The following is an 18,814-nucleotide window of genomic DNA, read 5'->3' as shown; positions in this document are numbered from 1 at the left end:
CACCAGTCCCCCAAAACTTAAATGTATCTTTCTTGAACACCACCATACCTTTCATTTGGTCGTACCATATGGTCCTTAAAATGGTTGCACTGGCTTTACTGAAGTGATTTTCTATAAGTACTAGGTCTGTTTGCATCCTGCCTAATAGGTGTTTACCAACAGAATACCAATTTGTGGAGATGGTTTGCTTCAGCCTGAAAATGGGGCAAGTTTCATCAGAATTTTTTGGAGGAGCTTGGAAGAAGGTTTGAGATGAGTTAGAGGAGAGGTAAGAAGAAAGGGACTTGTATATACCGCCTTTTTGTTGTTTAACAATCACAATCAAAGCGGTTTACATACAGGTACTTCAAACATTTTTCCATGAAGAGGATCTTGATTAAAAGATACGCTTGAAGAAAGGTGGAACAAGAAACAAACTGTCTTTAAAATAATGTAACCTTCTATTGCCACAGGTACAAAATAAGTACCTGTATTCAATATGTAAACCACTTTGAATGTAACCACAGAAGGTGGTGTATCAAAAGGTGGTGTATCAAATCCCTTCCCATTTCCCTTTCAAGAAATCAGCTGCTGTACAGTCTATGAACCTTGTTCAGCTGCTTAGAATTAACAATTTAATTTGTTTTTTCATACACAGTGGTTCTATATGTAATGTGTTGCTGACCTGTTGCAAAGACAATGTTTGTCGTCTCTGGGCAGAGACGTTGTTACCAAATGATTGCTGTTTATCTGGAGGTGATTATAGTCAATGGACTGAACCAGATGGCTTACGTGCTAACTTCAAACGAAATGTCTCCAGTAAAGAACGGGTACAAAGTGCTTTGGAGGTAGGTACTGTGTTGTAAATGAACTGATGTATTTTAAAAATTTGTTTCTAGTGCCAATCTTTTTAGTGTTGAAAAAAATGTTAACTTGAGACAGCAGGCAGATATTCTCACATCCCTCCCACCTCCCTGGGTTGGCTTCTTAGCTTGTTTACAGAACTGAGGTACCGCGAGCCTACATTGGGTGGGAAGGCACTCGCCCATGCGTGTTGCAGGCAGTCGGGAAATTTCTTAAAACTTAAAGTGACAGTTCACTTTCATATTGTCCGTACCAGGCTCCGTGGATGACATCACCCATATGTGAGAATATTTGCCTGCTATCCCCGGATAACACCTGTTACGGTATGTAACTGTTCTTTTCCTCATATTTTCTAATTAAGCAAATGCAGTTCCACCATTCAAGTTCAGAAAGAGTTGTGTTGTCCTTGCAGTGAGAAATAATTAAATGAGTGGCAAGAGCAAGCATTGTATTTAACAGTTTGTTATAAAGATATACAGTCAAACCTCGGTTTGCGAGTAACCTGGTTTGCGAGTGTTTTGCAAGTGTGGGCTGCGTGCCGGTGCCAGACCGGGGGGGGGGGTTAAGTTTGAAGTTGTTCGCGCGGGGGGGGCCTTCGTGAGTGGGGGGGGAGCAATGCCGGTTATCAGGGGAGTGGAGCAGCGCCGCTGGCCTCAAGGGGGGAGTAGATGGGAACATATCATGCGAGTTTCCCTTAGTTCCTATGGGGAAACTCGCTTTGATATACGAGTATTTTGTTTTACGAGCATGCTTCTGGAACAAATTATGTTCGTAAACCATGGTTCCACTGTATGTTTAGTAAAGATGGAGTGGATGCTCTTAGGATAACAATTTCATAAGATGTTTGTCAGTTAAAAATATCTTGCATGTTTTTGTCCAAACATCAGTCCAATACGTATGAGCATTAGAATAGTAAATGTGATAGAGTGCCTAATTCTGTTTGACATGACCAGCAGAGAGATGAAGTTAGTTTCTTGGATATCTTAACCAATTTGGATAGTGTCCAGTAAGCATTATGCATTATAAAAAAAAGTTGATTGAGTTATTGCGGCAAAAGAAGAGATCAAAAATTCTTCCTGTCATGATCATTGTTTGAAGTAAATGCTGTCTCCCATTTGGATAAGGATAAATGATGATGAGATATGAAGGATGATTGTAGCTTATATTGGGTTCTTTCTTATCAGTTAATATCAAGAGAGTACAGAAATTAGAAAAGTCAGATATACTAGGTTGACTGCGTTGATTAAAGTACTCTAAGTTGGTTTTAATTGTAGACTACAGTACAGAAAAAAGGATCCAAATACACCAAACAGTAAAGTGGATATTGGATTGAAACCATAGTGGAATTTCTTCAACAGAATAATTGTTAGCGTTAAGTGTAATGTAAATTTCACTAATGACACAGGTAGTGACTTTCATCAGATGAGTGGAGCTATTAATAGGATAATTTTCATGACGGATAGCAGATGTAATGGTATGGAATATAATAAGGATTTTTCAAGAATGAGCCATCTAAGGGAGTTCAACTTGGATATAGTGTTGAACCATTGTAATGCTTTTGAAGTGAGGGAGGTTTACACCACCTTTTATTTTCTGGTTTGTTAATTCTACATGGGGTGGTATGTTTCCATATAAAGTTATTGATTAAAGAGTCTATTTATATATATATGTGGATTGAGTTAAGGAGAGAATGGTTTCAAGTTTAATAAAAATTTGATTGATTGCCTATCTTAAATTCTATACAATCTATACAATAATATAAAAAAACGGGCATTACAAGTTTAAATTACTCAACAAAAAATTAATTACTAAGACAAAAACAGACGAATGAGAGACAAAAGGAAGAAGAGTGAACTACAATAAAGGCAAGAAAAGAGAACAAAAAAGGAAAAAACAAGAGGGAGGGAGAGGCCATTGTTTCATCAACAGATCTACTGTACCAAATTCCTAAATATTTTATTTTATTAGATTCCCTTGAGAATGGATATTCTGATAAATGATGTTTGAAGAAGTGTGATAAAGGCATAAGGGAAGATTTTTTTCCAAATTATTTTGTAACCAGAGATTTCTGAAAAGGAGTCTATGCAATTAAGTAAGTGAGGAAGTGAATCAGGTGTGGTGTATAATAAAATATCAGCGTAGATTAATAGCTTGTATGATTCAGGACTAATAGTGACTCCTTTGATATCGGGATTATTCCAGATGGCTAGAGCAAGTGGCTCTAGAGCTAGGATAAGGGAGAAAATGAGAAAAATTTGAAAGGATACCGTTGACAGATATGGAGGCTTGGGTTGAATTATAGAATAGTTTGATCATATTTATAATTTTGGGACTAAATCCAAACCAGTTTAGAGTGTGGAAGTGGTATTCCCATTCATTTCTATCAAATACTTTTTCAACATCTAAGAATATTGCTATTAGGGGCTCCTTATAAGAATTTGCTAAAGTAAGACTATTCCAATAAAGCCTAATTATTATTAGGCAACCATTTTGGTCCTTGTAAATAAGGTTTGGAAGGATTTTTGTAACCTGGTAGCACTAATTTTAGCATATAGTTTATTGTCACTATTAATATGAGAAATTGATCTATAATCCTTTGTAATTTTTAATGGAGTAAAAAATAGATCCACTTGTATCCGTTCTACACCACTCAGGTTTAATTTTTGACTCCTAAATCTATTCAAGATAAATATTTCATACAAGATAACCATCTACCAATGGGGATATGAATAGTGGGATGTTATATGAAGAATGGACAATGTCTTCAACAAAGAGAAGGTAGGGGTGTGATGATAAGGGCGAGTTGAATATAAATGGAAGAGGGTTTTCTGTTTGATGTGCCATGAATAGCTATGATCCTATTTGCTGTTCTCCTTGTGTTATTTATATCATCTTTATTGATAGAGACTCCAGACATCCTCCATCAGATTACATCTCAGCACATTCTTGCCCTACCATGCTCCAGTTGACAGAAAAGTGAGAAGCTGAGATTTTAACATTTCTTGATAAACTTATTCATCTCTAGCCATCATTGCTGAAGTCTCCCTCTTCCATGCATGGGATTTTAGTATCATCCCACGTGCAAAGTGATGCATGTGAGAAAGAGGATCTGAACTATAGCTGCATGATGCAGTGTTCCATGTTAGGCCATCACCACCCAGGAAAAGGATCTTGGTGTCTTTGTTGATGAAATGTTGAAATCCTTTGCTTAGTGTGCAGCAGCAGCTAAGAAAGCAAATAGAATGTTAGGAATTATCAATTACCAATTCCCTTCCTCTTTCCATTGGAGTTCCCTTCTTTTTTAATTCCTGTAAACCGTGTCGAGCCCCACTTCTGTGGAGATGAAGCGGTATATAAACTTAAGGTTTAGTTTAGTTTAGATGAGAATGTTATAATGTCTTTGTATCTCTCTCTCTGGTGCTGCTGCACCTCAAATATGTGCAATTCTGGTCTCTGCATCTCAAAAAAGATATAGCGGAATTAGGAAAGGTATAGAGAAGAGTACCAAAAATGATAAATGGGATGTGACGACTTCCCGTTGAGGAAAGGCTAAAGTGGCTATGGCTCTTCAGCTTGGAGAAGAGAGGTCTCGGGGGAGGTCTATAAAATACTGAGTGGAGTTGAACAGGTAGACGTGAATTGCTTGTTTACTCTTTCCAAAAATGCTAAGACTGGGGGAAGGGGGAGGGCATGTGATGAAGCTACTAAATAGTTCAAAACAAAACAGAGAAAATATTTTTTAACTCAATGTGTAATAAAACTCTGAAATTCATTGTCGGAGAATGTGGTGAAAATGGTTAACTTAGTAGGTTTAAAAAAAGGTATAGATAATTTCTTAAAACAAAAGCCATTGTAAAGATGGACTTGGGAGAATCCACTGCTGATTTTAAGGATAAGAAGCTTAAAATCTGCTTTACTTTTTGGGATCTTGCCAGGTAGTCACTGCTGGAAACAGAATGCTGGGCTTGATAGACCTTGCTGATGGACCAGTATGGCAACTCTTTATGTTCTTATTAGAGAATGACACGGTGGCGGTTTACCCGCGGCCACTGCATTTTAGCCGCGGGTCACCCGCCGAAAACGGGGAAGAAAACTAGCAGTCGCTGCGGCGACGGGGACAAGGCCATTCACCGCCCGCGGGGCGGTGAATGGTCTTGTCCCTGCAGTGAGGCATGAAGGATCGCGCGGTCCCCGCAGCTCACACCCGCCTGCCCAATCAATTCTAGTGTTTAGCCAGCTCTCTCCCTTCTCCTCACCTTAGTTTGTAGATTTTCTTTTTCGGCGACCCACACGCTATCAGAGAGCCGCGCACCCGCTGCTGCTCAGTTTCAATCTTCTGCTCTGACGCAACCGGAAACAGGAAGTTGCAGCAGAGCAGAAGATTGAACACTGAGCAGCCGCACGTGCGCGGCTCTTTGGGAAAGCGTGCAGGTCGCCGAAAAAGAAAACCTATAAACTAAGGTGAGGAGAAGGGAGAGAGCTGGCTAAACACTAGGATCGATTGGGCAGGCAGGTAGTGGCTGCGGGGACCGTGCGATCGCTAGTGTTCCCGGCTCAAATTGGAAGGAGGGAGTGAAAGGGAAAAGGATTCTGGGCCAAGGGGATGAAGTCGGAAAGAAAAACCCACAGCAGGAAAGAAAGGGAAGGACTGGCAGGTGAGCCAGATGCTAGAAGCAGGGGGGGGGGAAGAAAGAGGGAAAAAAGCTAGATGGGGTTGAAAAGAAGAGACACACTGGTATGGAAGAGGAAGATAGGGGAAATCTGGACACAGGAAGGTAACAGAAAGAGGGGAAATTATGTGCATGGGACATAGGGACAGAGACATAAAGGGGACATGCCATGGGGATGGTATATGGACACGGGGGGGGGGGGGCAATGACAGATACATAGGGGAGATATTAGAAATGGAGAAAATAGGAGCACAGAAGCGAGATGGTTTGTGGGGATGGGACAGGGACCGAGCTTGCAGGCTCCAGTGGCTTGCACAAATTACATTGTAACGTGCCATGAAAATAAGAGGAAGGAAGGTAGATAGGCCACGCGAGAGGAGCTGAAGGGTAGTAGAAAGGAACAGATGGTAAAGGAGGGAGGGAAGGGTGGTGGTGGAAAGGAATAGAACAGACATTGAAGGAGAGTGGAGAGGAACAGACCCCCAAGGGAAATGTGGAAGACAGAGTGGGAAGAAGACAGATGCCAGACTATGCGGGAGCGGAGGGAAGAAGATGGGTGCTAGACCAATTGGGGGGGGGGGGGGGGTTAAGGGAGAGGCACAGTAACAGCAAATGGAAGACGCAGAGAGAAGACACACAGTGGATGGAAGGAATTCAATGAGAAGATGTGGAAAGCAGAAACCAGACAACAAAGGTAGAAAAAAAAATTATATTTATTTATTTATTTTTTGCTTTAGGATAAAATAGTATATTAGTTGTGTTGATAAAAATTTATAAACAAAGCCCTGCCAGCTGAACATCTCTTTCTCTAGTTCAGCAGCAGGAACTTTGATTTATAAGAAAGGAATAAGCTAAATATTACAGTACTAAGGCTTATATGGATGCAGCGGGGACGGTGACGGGGCGGTGAATGGGATGGCAGTGGCGGTGACGGGGCGGTGAAAGGGATAGAAACATAGAAACATAGAAAGATGACGGCAGAAAAGGGCCAAGGCCCATCAAGTCTGCCCACTATAGACCCTCCCCTTAAGATTAGCTAGTGTTTTGCCCTGACCCTCTTAGGGATCCCACATGGGCGTCCCATTTATTCTTAAAATCTGGCACGCTGCTTGCCTCGATCACCTGCACTGGAAGCCCGTTCCACCGATCAATCACTCGCTCCGTGAAGAAATACTTCCTGGTGTCGCCGTGAAATTTTCCGCCCCTGAGTTTGAGCGGGTGCCCTCTTGTGGTTGAGGGGCCTCTAAGAAGGAAGATGTCATCTTCCACTTCTATACGTCCGGTGACGTATTTAAACGTCTCAATCATGTCTCCCCTCTCCCTGCGCTCCTCTAGAGTGTAGAGCTGCAAATTGTCTAGTCTTGCTTCGTACGGGAGACCTTTAAGCCCTGAGACCATTCTGGTGGCCATTCTTTGGACCGACTCGACCCTCTGCACGTCTTTGCGGTAGTGTGGCTTCCAGAATTGCACGCAGTATTCCAGATGAGGTCTCACCATGGCCCTGTACAATGGCATAATGACAGCATGCTTTCTGCTGACAAAACTTCTACGGATGCAACCCAGCATCTGCCTTGCCTTTGAGGAAGCCTTCTCCACCTGATTGGCAGACTTCATGTCTGCACTAATGATTACTCCCAAATCTCGTTCCGCTGAAGTCCTGGTCAAGGTCTCCCCGTTCAAGGTATAAGTTCTGCACGGGTTTCTGTTACCTAGGTGCATGACCTTACATTTTCCAGCATTGAAGCCCAGCTGCCAGGTTGAGGACCAGCATTCCAATGTGCGCAGGTCCTGCGCCATACTATCTTGTAAATTGTCCTCGCTTACCATATTACATAGTTTGGCGTCGTCGGCGAATAATGTTACTTTACCTTGAAGCCCTTGAGTCAGATCTCCTATGAATATGTTGAAGAGGAGCGGACCCAAGACCGAGCCCTGAGGCACCCCGCTGGTCACCTCCGATGTCCCAGAGAAAGTACCGTTAACCATCACCCTCTGACGTCTGCCACTCAGCCAATCTCTGACCCATGCCGTCAGAGTCTCTCCCAACCCCATTGATTTCATCTTGTTTAACAGTCTGCGGTGTGGGACGCTGTCAAAAGCTTTACTGAAGTCCAGGTACACTATGTCCAGTGAATCTCCTTCATCCAGTCTTTTTGTTACCCAGTCAAAGAAGCTGATGAGGTTTGATTGGCAGGACCTACCCTTGGTGAATCCATGTTGATTGGGGTCCCGTAGATTCCCTTCGTTCAAGACCGTGTCCAACTGGCGTTTGATCAGTGTTTCCATGATTTTGCATACTATTGATGTCAGACTCACCGGTCTGTAATTTGCAGCCTCTGTCTTGCAACCCTTTTTGTGTAGAGGAACGACGTTAGCTGTTTTCCAGTCCAAGGGGACTGTCCCTGTACTCAGTGAGAGATTGAATAGTACGGCTAACGGTTCTGCCAGGACATCACCTAACTCCCTAAGCACTCTGGGGTGCAGATTGTCCGGTCCCATGGCTTTGTCCACCTTGAGTTTTGTTAGCTCAAAGTAAACCTCGCTGGGTGTGAATTTAAAATTCCGAAACGGGTCTTTTGTGTTTGACTGTGGTTTCAATTGAGGGCCGGACCCTGGCGCCTCGCAGGTGAAGACCGAGCTGAAGTATTTATTTAGTATTTCTGCTTTTTCGGGATCTGATTCTGCGTAATTCCCGTCTGTTTTTTTCAGGCGTACTATCCCGTCTGTGTTTTTTTTCCTGTCACTGATATACCGGAAGAAGGATTTGTCCCCTTTCTTAATGTTGTTTGCTAGAGTTTCTTCCACTCGAAGTTTGGCCTCCCTGACTGCCGTTTTGACCTCTGTGGACTTGATCCTGTGTAGCAGTTGATCTTCGCTTTTCCCGGTGCGTTTGAAGGAAGCAAATGCGTTTTTCTTCTCCTTAACGAGACGTGAGATCTCTGCGGTGAACCACTGGGGTTTGTCCTTTCTTCGCTGTTTATGTGATGATTTTATGTAACGGCAGGTTGCCTTGTGTATGACAGATTTCAGGGATGACCACATATCCTCCACATTCTCTGTCTCCGTTTGGTCCTGGAGTGCCTGATGGACGAAAACTCCCATACGTGCAAAGTCTGTTCCTCGGAAGTTGAGTACCTTTGTTTTAGTGTTTGATCTATGGAAACCTTTCCTCAGATGGAACCATATCATGTTGTGATCGCTGGAGGCTAGCTTATCTCCCACGAAGATTTCTGAGACGCTTTCTCCATTGGTGAGTACTAGGTCAAGGATCGTTTGGGCCCTAGTGGGTTCCATTACCATTTGATTGAGGCGTGCTCCTCTTATGGAGGCTAATAGCCTCTTGCTTCCGCTGGTTGTTGCTGAAGGTGTGCTCCAGTCTACATCCGGCATATTGAAGTCTCCCATTAGTACAACGTCCCCCCTTAGCGCGATATTTTCTATGTCTTCGATTAGTTCCGTGTCCTTGTCTTCCGGTTGTCTCGGAGGTCTGTATACCACACCAAGATACAGGCATTTTTCTCTCCCTCTGGCCAGGTTCACCCAGAGGGATTCCCCGCTGTACTTGACTTCCGAGATTCTGGTGGTTTTGATTCCTTCTTTAATGTATAGCGCTACCCCTCCGCCTAATCTGCCCTCTCTGTCTCGACGAAGTAAACTGTAACCCGGTATAGCCATATCCCACCCATGAGAGTCCGTGAACCAGGTCTCGGATATTGCCACCACATCTAGGTTGGCATTCACTATCTCGGTTTCCAATTGCAGAATTTTATTGCCTAAACTGTGTGCATTGACATACATGGCCCTCCATCCCTTGTGTTTGTTAGAGCTGTCATGCGTGCTATGGGTGCTTACCTTGGGCTCAAAAGGGCGGTTGTGTCTCGCCTCCACTGGATGATTCCTTACTGCTGTGGAATGTGAGTGGATACCCTCCCCCAACTTACCTAGTTTAAAGCCCTGCGAAGTAGGCGGGCTAGACGGTGTCCCAGTACGTTTTTACCTCTTTTGGTCAAGTGAAGTCCGTCTGGTCCCTGCAGTCCCTGGAGTGCCTTTCCATGGTCCAGGAATCCAAAGTTCATCTCAATGCACCAGTTGCGAAGCCACTCGTTGGTACGTTGGATGCGTACGGGGATGACGGTGACGGGGCGGTGAAGGGAACGGCGGTGACGGGGCGGTGCAGAGGATGGTGGGCCGGTGACGGGGCGGTGACGGGGACAGATTTTTTCCCCGTGTCATTCTCTAGTTCTTATTACTGATGAAACTTCCTTTTTAGCCAGTGGAGTCTCTTATCACCTGGAGTTTACTTAAATTAGAAGAATTATCTGAGTCTTATACTTTGTTTCTTCATAATAAAATAGTTCTTTCATCTTCTCCCAAATTTTTATCCAATATAATAGCAAAATTAAATGAATCTATCAAAATATATACAGCTCTCTTTTTACCTCAGCAGATGGCATTCCAGTCACCATACTGCTTCTATTACTTATCTTAATCATTTTCCTCTTTAAGTCACTGAATTTTATAGGATTGGTATTTTGTGTGTGCTAGTGACATTATTCATAATGGTGAAAATGTCAAATGAACCATGGTGAAGGAATGGTGTAATAATTATAAATTGAAGACGGTGTTTTAAGATAGCATTTCCCATCCAGAATGACTAAGGGCTGGAACACAATATTCTGTTTAGTGTGGCAATGTTTCACTGCTTAAGAACCTTGTTTGTGATGTGGGCATTTTGGATTGATTCTTATCTATTCTAGGCTCATATTTCAATGGTTATTCATATCTGTTCATACTTTAAAACAATGGTATTTGCTTCCAGTCTTTATGAGCTACAACAGGATGGAATTTTAGGCCACCCCTAACAAATGATTAGTAGGATATGGAATCAGTTTAATGCATATTCATTAAAAATGGCTTGAAAGCCTGACCTGTTTGCAGCTCTCAAAGACTGGAAGTGAATAGCAATTCATTAAAACCATTTTTTTCTGTTTTCCGTCTCTGGTACTGAGACGTCTATGAATCAGGCCCATGGTATGCCTTGAACATGAGTGTACAGGTATTTTATTATTATCTAGATCAGTGATCTCAAACTCAAACCCTTTGCAGGGTCACATTTTGGATTTGTAGGTACTTGGAGGGCTTCAGAAAAAATACTTAATGTTTTATTAAAGAAATGACAATTTTGCATGAGGTAAAACTCTCTATAGTTTATAAATCTTTCCTTTTGGCTAAGTCTTAAAAATAATATTGTAATTTATAGCTAAAGAGACATATGATCAAGAAACTGTTTTATTTTACTTTTGTGATTATGATAAACATACTGCGGGTGTAAAATAGTACCTGGCGAGCCGCATGTGGCCCCCAGGCTGCAAGTTTGAGACCACTGATCTAGAACATGGCTCTCAACACAGTCCTTGAAACATATCCAACCAGTTGGATTTTGGGGATATCCTCAATGAATATTGCACTTTCTGTTGTATGCAAATTTCTCACACTTATTCATTCTGAGTTTCCTAAAACCCAGAATAGCTGGGTATGTTCTAAGAAGTGAGTTTTCAAACATCTGATGAAGTTGCATGACAAATAAATAACTGAAAATTATTTCTCCCAAAGTTAAACCTCAGGCACTTTCGTCGAAGGAGGAAATCTGTTGCACTTATAGCACATACTGGATACCTTCCCCATCAGCAGGATCCGCATGAAGTTCATAGGAACATGCCTCTGCATGCAAATGCACTGTGCCACTTTCACATTGCTGCCAGCATTAATCCAGCGACAGGTAATAAAACAGCATTATTTATGCAGATACATTTGTCTAATTGGCTTAAATTTTTTCCATGGCATCTGCCCCCAAGCTATTGACTAACATCCTGATATGCTGAATATAACAAAGTTCATAGGCCTGGGACAGTGTTGACTTGAGTGGTTAGCAAATGCTAACATTTTCATACCTCCATCATTTAGGAAAGATGGGCTTCTATGGATGGGGTGTGTATTAATCCAAAAGCACTACAAGAGAAAGCCAAAACTTAGCCTGTTGCTTAAGAATGTAATATAAAGGGTGCTATTTTTGGCTAGACCAATAGTATGATTCCAGCATCTGTTTTCTGAGCTAGGTTCCTTTGGAATCACTTGAGCTCATCCGTCAAATTAATAGGGATGCCCATTTCTAGTAGTTGTGAATGCTAGAGTTATGTATCTGAATCCGCAAATTGTTTGCAGAATGATATCGCTCATCTTTCAACACTACCTCTTTCCCAGTAGGATTGCTTCTGCCACCTTTGTTTTTCTTCTGCAAGCAAGTTGCTCTGATGTGTTTCTGATCTGCTTTGTGGCTTTATTATTTTGGGGTTTTTCCTGTCATTTTATGTCTGAGGCTTGGTGCCTACAGGTTTCCTCTTGTTAAGACTTCTGCTTTGGAAAAGACTCAGACTCACGTGGTGGAAGTCTGCTGCTAGCAGGATTAGCTCTTGGGGACACCTGTCTAGACAGCCTGCTGTAATATTTTTTTGTGCTCGGGGACTGTCCCCTGAGTAGCTGCATCCCTAATTTATCAGGAGCTTGAGTGCAGGTTGTTTGGTTCCTTCCCGGCTTGGCCGGGTTTAATAGGGGACCAACTGCATGGTCCTTTCCTCCATCGCAGCGAGAGAGTTTCTGGAGGTTGAAACTCAGTTCGACATCAGTCTGACTGGCAGCCCGAAACCAAGCTTGTAGAGCAAACCTGTGAGGCACAGTTGTTCTCCATTTGTTCCAGCTGCACTTCTGAGCTAAGGCAGGCAGGCACTATTATATTAACAAGCTGGAAGTACGATGATTTGAGTGACAACGTGGAGACTTCAACTATTATCCTACTGATTGATGGATGAATTCTGATTTTATGTTAGATCGGTAGTATGAATTGGGGGAGAGTTCTGAATGTTATGTGATGAATGGTATATGTTTAAGCAAGTATTTATATTTATAATATTGATAATTATTTAATGAAAAGGTGTATTATATTTATAAAAAGAATGGTTTCTTTATGATAAGTAATATCTAATCAACTGAAGATTAGTGAAACTATTGAATAGTATTGATAAATCATGGGGTTTACTGTGTGTTGTAAGTTGAAGTTAAAAGGGAGAGAGGCAATATGCAGTCAAAAAGAGCACATACAAGGGAGATTATATATCAAATTATGGAAACTCTAACCCCTCCGATTACTTCACTCTGAGCAGTCATAAGAAGTTCCAAATTCTTTGCATCTAACAATAACTTTAGCTAATCTCAAGAAGAAAGAGTCGCAACATATTTGAAAGGAAAATTATCCCTTGAGGATATACGAGTAACCTGATGTTTCATGAAAATAAATTTTTCCTTTAATCCCGTGTGACTTTAAGTAATTCAAGAAATATCCAGATCTTATGTTCCATGAACAACACAGTCATGTGATGATTAAAAAAAATTCCCTAGCTGCAAAACCCTTTCAAAACACGATTCCCTATTCTGAGAAAAATAAAAGTCAGTAATAGGTTTGGCTAGAAATTTCTGAATTCTGTTACATCCACTCCGGAGTATTTACAGTAGGTGTTCAGTCTGTACCCTCAAACTGGGTCTTGCAGAAAGCCACATACATTGTTTTCTGCTCTTCTTACATTGCAGAGGAACACAGCATTAGAGTTTTTTTTTTTGTTTGTTTTTTTAAAAGATCTCTCAGCAGTAAAGGATGTTCTGAAAAACTTAATAGATGAAAAGGTAAATATCACATATTTTTCCACATTATCAAACCTTTGATCAACTATCCTTTTATCTTTCACAAGGACTTGAGGCACAGTTTGATCTATAAAAGATGCAATCCCCATTAATCTTTTTCATCTTTTCATGTAAGGCCTTAAAATGCCCTGCAGCAACTTTAGAAGCTTAGAAAGTAGTAGTAGCCACGTTAGTTAAGGTTGCAGTGGATTTAAGCAAAACAATGCATCCCAAATCAAATCCATTATAATGATATCAAGATTATCAGAGGGTATATCAATGGTGAAGATCCTAGGCTATTCTCCAGTGGATCTTGAGAAAGCAAAATGCCATCTACACTCCCTATTGATGGTATCTCAGGTATACTCAGAATTTAACCCAGCACCAAGACAGGAAGGCCTGGTGCTCTCTTTTCTATGTGAGGGGTACCCAACCCAGGTGAGAGCTCTTCTCCCCAGCAGGAACAGCAGTTTGCAACATGTTCCTTGCCGCAACTCTTTCAAAGCTGGAGATGCCAATATAGGAGGAGAAGAGCTTGATGCTGATCTGGACTCAGCATGGTTTGGCCTCCACTAGGGTTGCAGCTTCTATAAGCACAGCTAGGGGCTTTAGTGAGTAACTCGAATTGTTGCTTGCCAATAAGGAGAAGCTATCTGGTACTCAGATGATGCCATCTTGGTTCTCCATGGACCTACATAACTATGGAATGATTTGGAAAGCAGTTTTTCTTTAGAGAAGCGTACAGAAGTCCTGTGACAAATCACTGATCTAATTATTCATGTGGGTGTATTTCTGAGGAATCTCATGATAAATGATCAAGAACTCATTGAAAGAGAGGTGCTGTTTAAACACTGGAAAAAAAAAGTGATGGAGGCAGAATTTTACTTGGGAAGTTCTTTGCTTCCCCCTGCCTTTATACAAGGTAAATCTAACTGAACAGGGCTGCACTTTAACACTAATGTGTTAAGTGCAACATTAATATTTTTAACAATAATATTAAACATTAATAATTAATATTAATAGCATTATTAATAACATTAATCAATGTTAACATAATAGCTGCAATTAAAGTTAATCACAGCTAATAAAATGAATTGCACTCCAGTGTCTCATCTATATTTCCCCCTCCAATCCCTTCCCTGCGCTTGTGGTTTGACACCTCCCTATCTCTCAATCCCTTCCCCCATCCCGGGTCTACCTTAAATTTGATCTTCTTTTGGTTCTGGCAATGGCACCATTACTCAGATGCTGCCTGCAGCATGCTCCAGCGTATTCCCTCCGACTCAATCTACCCTTGAGGAAACAGGAAGTTACATCAGAGGGGGGCAGGGCAGGTCAAAGAAAAAGCTCAGAAACAGGCTGCAGGCAGCCTATGTGTATCACTGCCAGGAACCAAGAGAAAACAAGATTTAATATGGACCCAGAAGGGGAAGGGAGTTGAGAAGGGTGGGGGGCAATATTATTTGGGTTTTTGCCAGGTATTTGTGACTTGGATTGGCCTCTGTGAAGACGGGATACTGGGCTAGATGGACCATTGGTCTGACCCAATAAGGCTATTCTTATATGTTCTTAAATATTAAACTGGGGGTGATGGAGTGGAGAAGAGATGCTGGATGGTGCATGGGGGAATGGAGGAAACATATCACTGCACATGGGGGTAAGGAGAGAGAGAGAATGGACCTGGGGATGGAGGGGAGTGAGATGATGTACTCCAGAGAAATAATGGCCTTGAAGGTCGAGGGGAGAAAAGAGATTCTGCGCATGGGGGGAGGAGAGATGGATGGAGCTGATTGATAATGGACCAGGGAATGAAGTGAGGGAGAAGAAAGAGAGGTGCTACGTACTGGGTGGAGTGATCTGGACCATTTGCCATTCTCAATAAAAGTATATTGAAAAAAAAGAAGAGTGAAAGATGTATAGAGATAATAGAGATGGGGAGGAAATGGTGAGAAGTTAGACTTTAAGGTGTGGGTGGGTAGGAGGAAGAGGAGAGATAATAAAGATATGATAAACCTAGAGGTGGAGGGGGGCAGAAGAAAGTGAATGGTTTGGACCTGGAGGAGGGTGTGTAGAGGGGAGGGAGGGAATAAAGTGAGATATGGACCTGGGGTTATAAGGGAGGAAAAGATGGATGCTGATCAATAGGAGGGATGAAAAGATGTGGGGTGGGGCAGAGAGGAGGGAGAGAAGAAAGATGTTGGACTTGGAAAGAGGGCAGAGAAAGAGGCAATAAATCTAGGGGTGACGGGGAAGGAGAGAAGAAAGATAATGGATCCTGGGAGAAGAGGGGGTGAGAGAAGAAGAATGGACCCGGAAAGGGAGGGAGAGATTCTAGACAATGGGTGAGTGAGAGGGAGAGATGTTGACTCTGGGGGCAGGACAATCAGAAAAATTGCTCCTTTAATCACATGATTCCGGAAGCTGCCAGTGGAACCCAGGGAAGCAGCCTGTTAGACCCGGGTGAGCATTGGCCAAAGGTCTGGTGAGCAACCAGCGAAGAGACTGGTAATGGCACTGGAAGCTACCGGAAGACCCAGAGAGCCAATGAAGGGTTCAAGGGTTGGAAGATGACTGGAAGGACTGTGGAGTCCAGGGAGGACCCAGAGAAGAGCCAGAGGGTAAGTGAGGGTCAGGGAGGACAGGGTGTTGACCAGGAGGTTCTGAAGGAACCTGGTTAGGATTTTTAAGAAGAGCAACCAAGATGATAAAGGGGATGGAACTACTCTTGTATGAGGAAAGACTAAAAAGGTTAAGGCTCTTCAGCTTGGGAGAGAGACGGCTGAGGGGGGAGATATGATTGAAGTCTACAAAATCCTGAGTGGAGTAGAACGGGTACAAGTGGATCAATTTTTCACTCAGTCAGAAAGACTACGGGACACTCGATGAAGTTACAGGGAAATACTTTTAAAACCAATAGGACAATTTTTTTTTTTCACTCGGCGAATAGTTAAGCTCTGGAACGCATTGCCAGAGGTTGTTGTAAGAGCGGATAGCGTAACTGGTTTTAAGAAAGGTTTGGACAATTTCCTGGAGGAAATGTCCATAGTCTGTTATTGAGAAAGACATGGGGGAAGCCACTTCTTGCATTGTATCGGTAGCATAGAATGTTGCTACTCCTTGGGTTTTGGTCAGGTACTAGGGACCTGGTTTTGTCACCGTGGGAACAGGCTACTGGGCTTGATGGACTATTGGTCTGACCCAGTAAGGCTATTCTTATAGATTAGTTGAGAGAAAAAAAATTCTAATTTATTAGAATTTATTAGCTATCTTTTTATGAAGAAATTCACCCCAAACGACTTACAATACATTGAATAGTAATCAGGTACTCTTAAGTATTTTCCCTATCTGCCCTGGCAGGCTGACACTCTAACTGTGGTACCTGGGCCAATGGAGAGTTAAGTGACTTGCCCAGAGTCGCAAAGAGCAGGCTATGAACTAACTCACAACCTCAGGGTGCTGAGGCAGCAGTTGTAACCACTAGGCAATTGAAATACAGCCCTAGAAATGAATAGTTCAGCCAAGAGTAATCTAAGGCTTTAAGTATAGGTTTGTTCTTACAAGCTTGTGAAAGAATGACTATCTTTACTGTAATGGTGCAATTTTATTTAAAGATCACTTGGATATACACAGATTCTGCCATCTATAGAAAGTTGACAACATGAACATTTTTAAGGCATGATTCACTTAAATGATAGTGTATGCTCTGGAAGCTTTGTGTCTGTCCATTTAAGTGCCTATGTACTCTGAGAGGAAGCAAGACAGGTACTTAGAGCAGAGACCAGACAACAAGGTTGCAAGGAATTCAGTTGTTACCAGAAGAGAAGCTAATGTTTTGGGGAGCTCCACCCTCAGCAGAAAAAAAGCAAAGTCCACTTCAAGGCAAAATGGTGGCAATGTGGACACAACCCTGCTGGCAGATGAAGTAAACAAATGCTGTGGGAAAGGAGTAAGGCTCGCAGAATATATAGCAACTGCCATTGGGGATACAACCCCCTAAGCTGTAGCCTTAGCACCCTGAGGTGGTAGGTTCAAACTCATGCTGCTCCTTATAATCCTGGGCAAGTCACTTAATCCCCTCCATTGCCTCAGGTACTGTATATTAGATAGATTGTGATCCCACCAAGACAAGACCAGAAAAAAAATACTTGAGCATCTGAATGAATTCATGTAAACCGTTCTGAGCGTCCCTGTGAGAATTGAATAGAAAAATAAATAAATAAATAAATAAATAGTGGAAGAAAAAAAGGAGAAAAGTGGTTAGGATATGGGAAGAGTGCAAGGGGTTGGGGAAGGTGACAGGAGAGGGCGTGGAGAGAATGCAAGGGATGAGGGGGAGGGGCTTGGAGACACTAAGCATTTGATACTAAGTACAGTGGAACCTCGGTTTGCGAGTAACCCGGTTTGCGAGTGTTTTGCAAGACGAGCAAAACACGTGGAGGGGCATAATCAAAAGGGACGTCTTAAGTCCGTTTACGTCCATCTCGCAAGTCGTCCAAAATAAAAAAACAGCTTAAGACACATTTTCAAAAGATACGTCCAGTGTTCTCCCCAGAAATTTTTTCCAGCCAGGTGGCATGAAAAAGTAGCTGGGCGGGATGGGGAAATTTGTTAGTGGGGAAAATTAAGAGCTCCTTTTACAAAGGTGCATTAGGGCCTTAACACGCGGAATAGCAAGCGCTAAAATGCCCCGTGTGCTAGCCACTACCGCCTCCTCTTGAGCAAGTGATAGTTTTTCAGGTAGTGCGCGCTAATCCGGTGCGTACGCTAAAAACGCTAGCATACCTTTGTAAAATGAGCCCTAAATGTGTACTATTTTTATTAGTTAATTATTATTGTTTTCCAATGCTCAATATGACTTCCTTTTTTAAGGTTTGACACTTGTACCAGAATATTTTTACTAAATTTAAGAAGTATCCAATTCTAGAAGTGAATAATTAGATATGCGCCCTCTTTCAAATGGTATAGAGGTTTAAAAAAGGGAAATGCGTTAATGAAGTCATTGGGTTCAATCTAGCCATTTATTTCTGCATGAATTTAACCAACTAAGAAGAAAAGATAAATATAGCTCATCCAGTCATACAAGAAACAGCTCTACAGCACCTATAATAATATTTTGATCACTAGGTTCCTTCCTGAGGTCTCACTGAGGATATGAAATAGATGCAATCCCCACTTCCAGACCTCTTCCACATAATTTATGGAGTGGTGTTACTGAGCCTTGAAGGAGACCTGTGTGATTGCACTACAGCAAAATAATAAAGTAGCAGATTAAGATCAAAGTGAGAGCTAGGGCAAAACAGTTTAGATAAAGATGCAGGTAATAATTAGCAATGTATTAAAATATTTTATTTTTATTTGCTTATAATGTCATTTGAAAGCTGCTTGATGTTAATACAACTTTAATTTAATTCTTTATAGTGGGTGTGTTTGTGGTGGTAGTAGGGGGACAACGCTTAAGTCAACAGTAAAGTAAGAATAGGGTCATTAAATCCTGTGGCGTACCTAGTATATATGACAGCCAGTGCAGATCATTTTTTTAAACCCTTCTCTATATAAAAAATATATTTTTA

At 42.0% G+C, this 18,814-nt stretch overlaps 1 protein-coding gene across 2 annotated transcripts in view; it reads left to right on the top strand.

Moving 5' to 3' along the window:
- Positions 1-18,814, top strand: part of DMXL1 (Dmx like 1) — a 367,266-nt gene that overhangs the window by 68,745 nt on the left and 279,707 nt on the right. For both annotated transcript variants that reach the window (XM_033929039.1, XM_033929038.1), the window contains exons 8-9: positions 638-827; positions 11,127-11,292. In XM_033929039.1, the coding sequence (XP_033784930.1) occupies positions 638-827; positions 11,127-11,292 (356 nt within the window). The remainder of the gene's footprint in view (positions 1-637; positions 828-11,126; positions 11,293-18,814) is intronic.

This window comes from Geotrypetes seraphini, chromosome 1 (assembly GCF_902459505.1).
Source record: "Geotrypetes seraphini chromosome 1, aGeoSer1.1, whole genome shotgun sequence".
In the NCBI taxonomy this organism is placed as follows: Eukaryota; Metazoa; Chordata; class Amphibia; order Gymnophiona; family Dermophiidae; genus Geotrypetes; species Geotrypetes seraphini.
The sequence above is the reverse complement of the archived record's forward strand: the minus strand, read 5'-3'. Positions and strand labels throughout refer to the sequence as shown.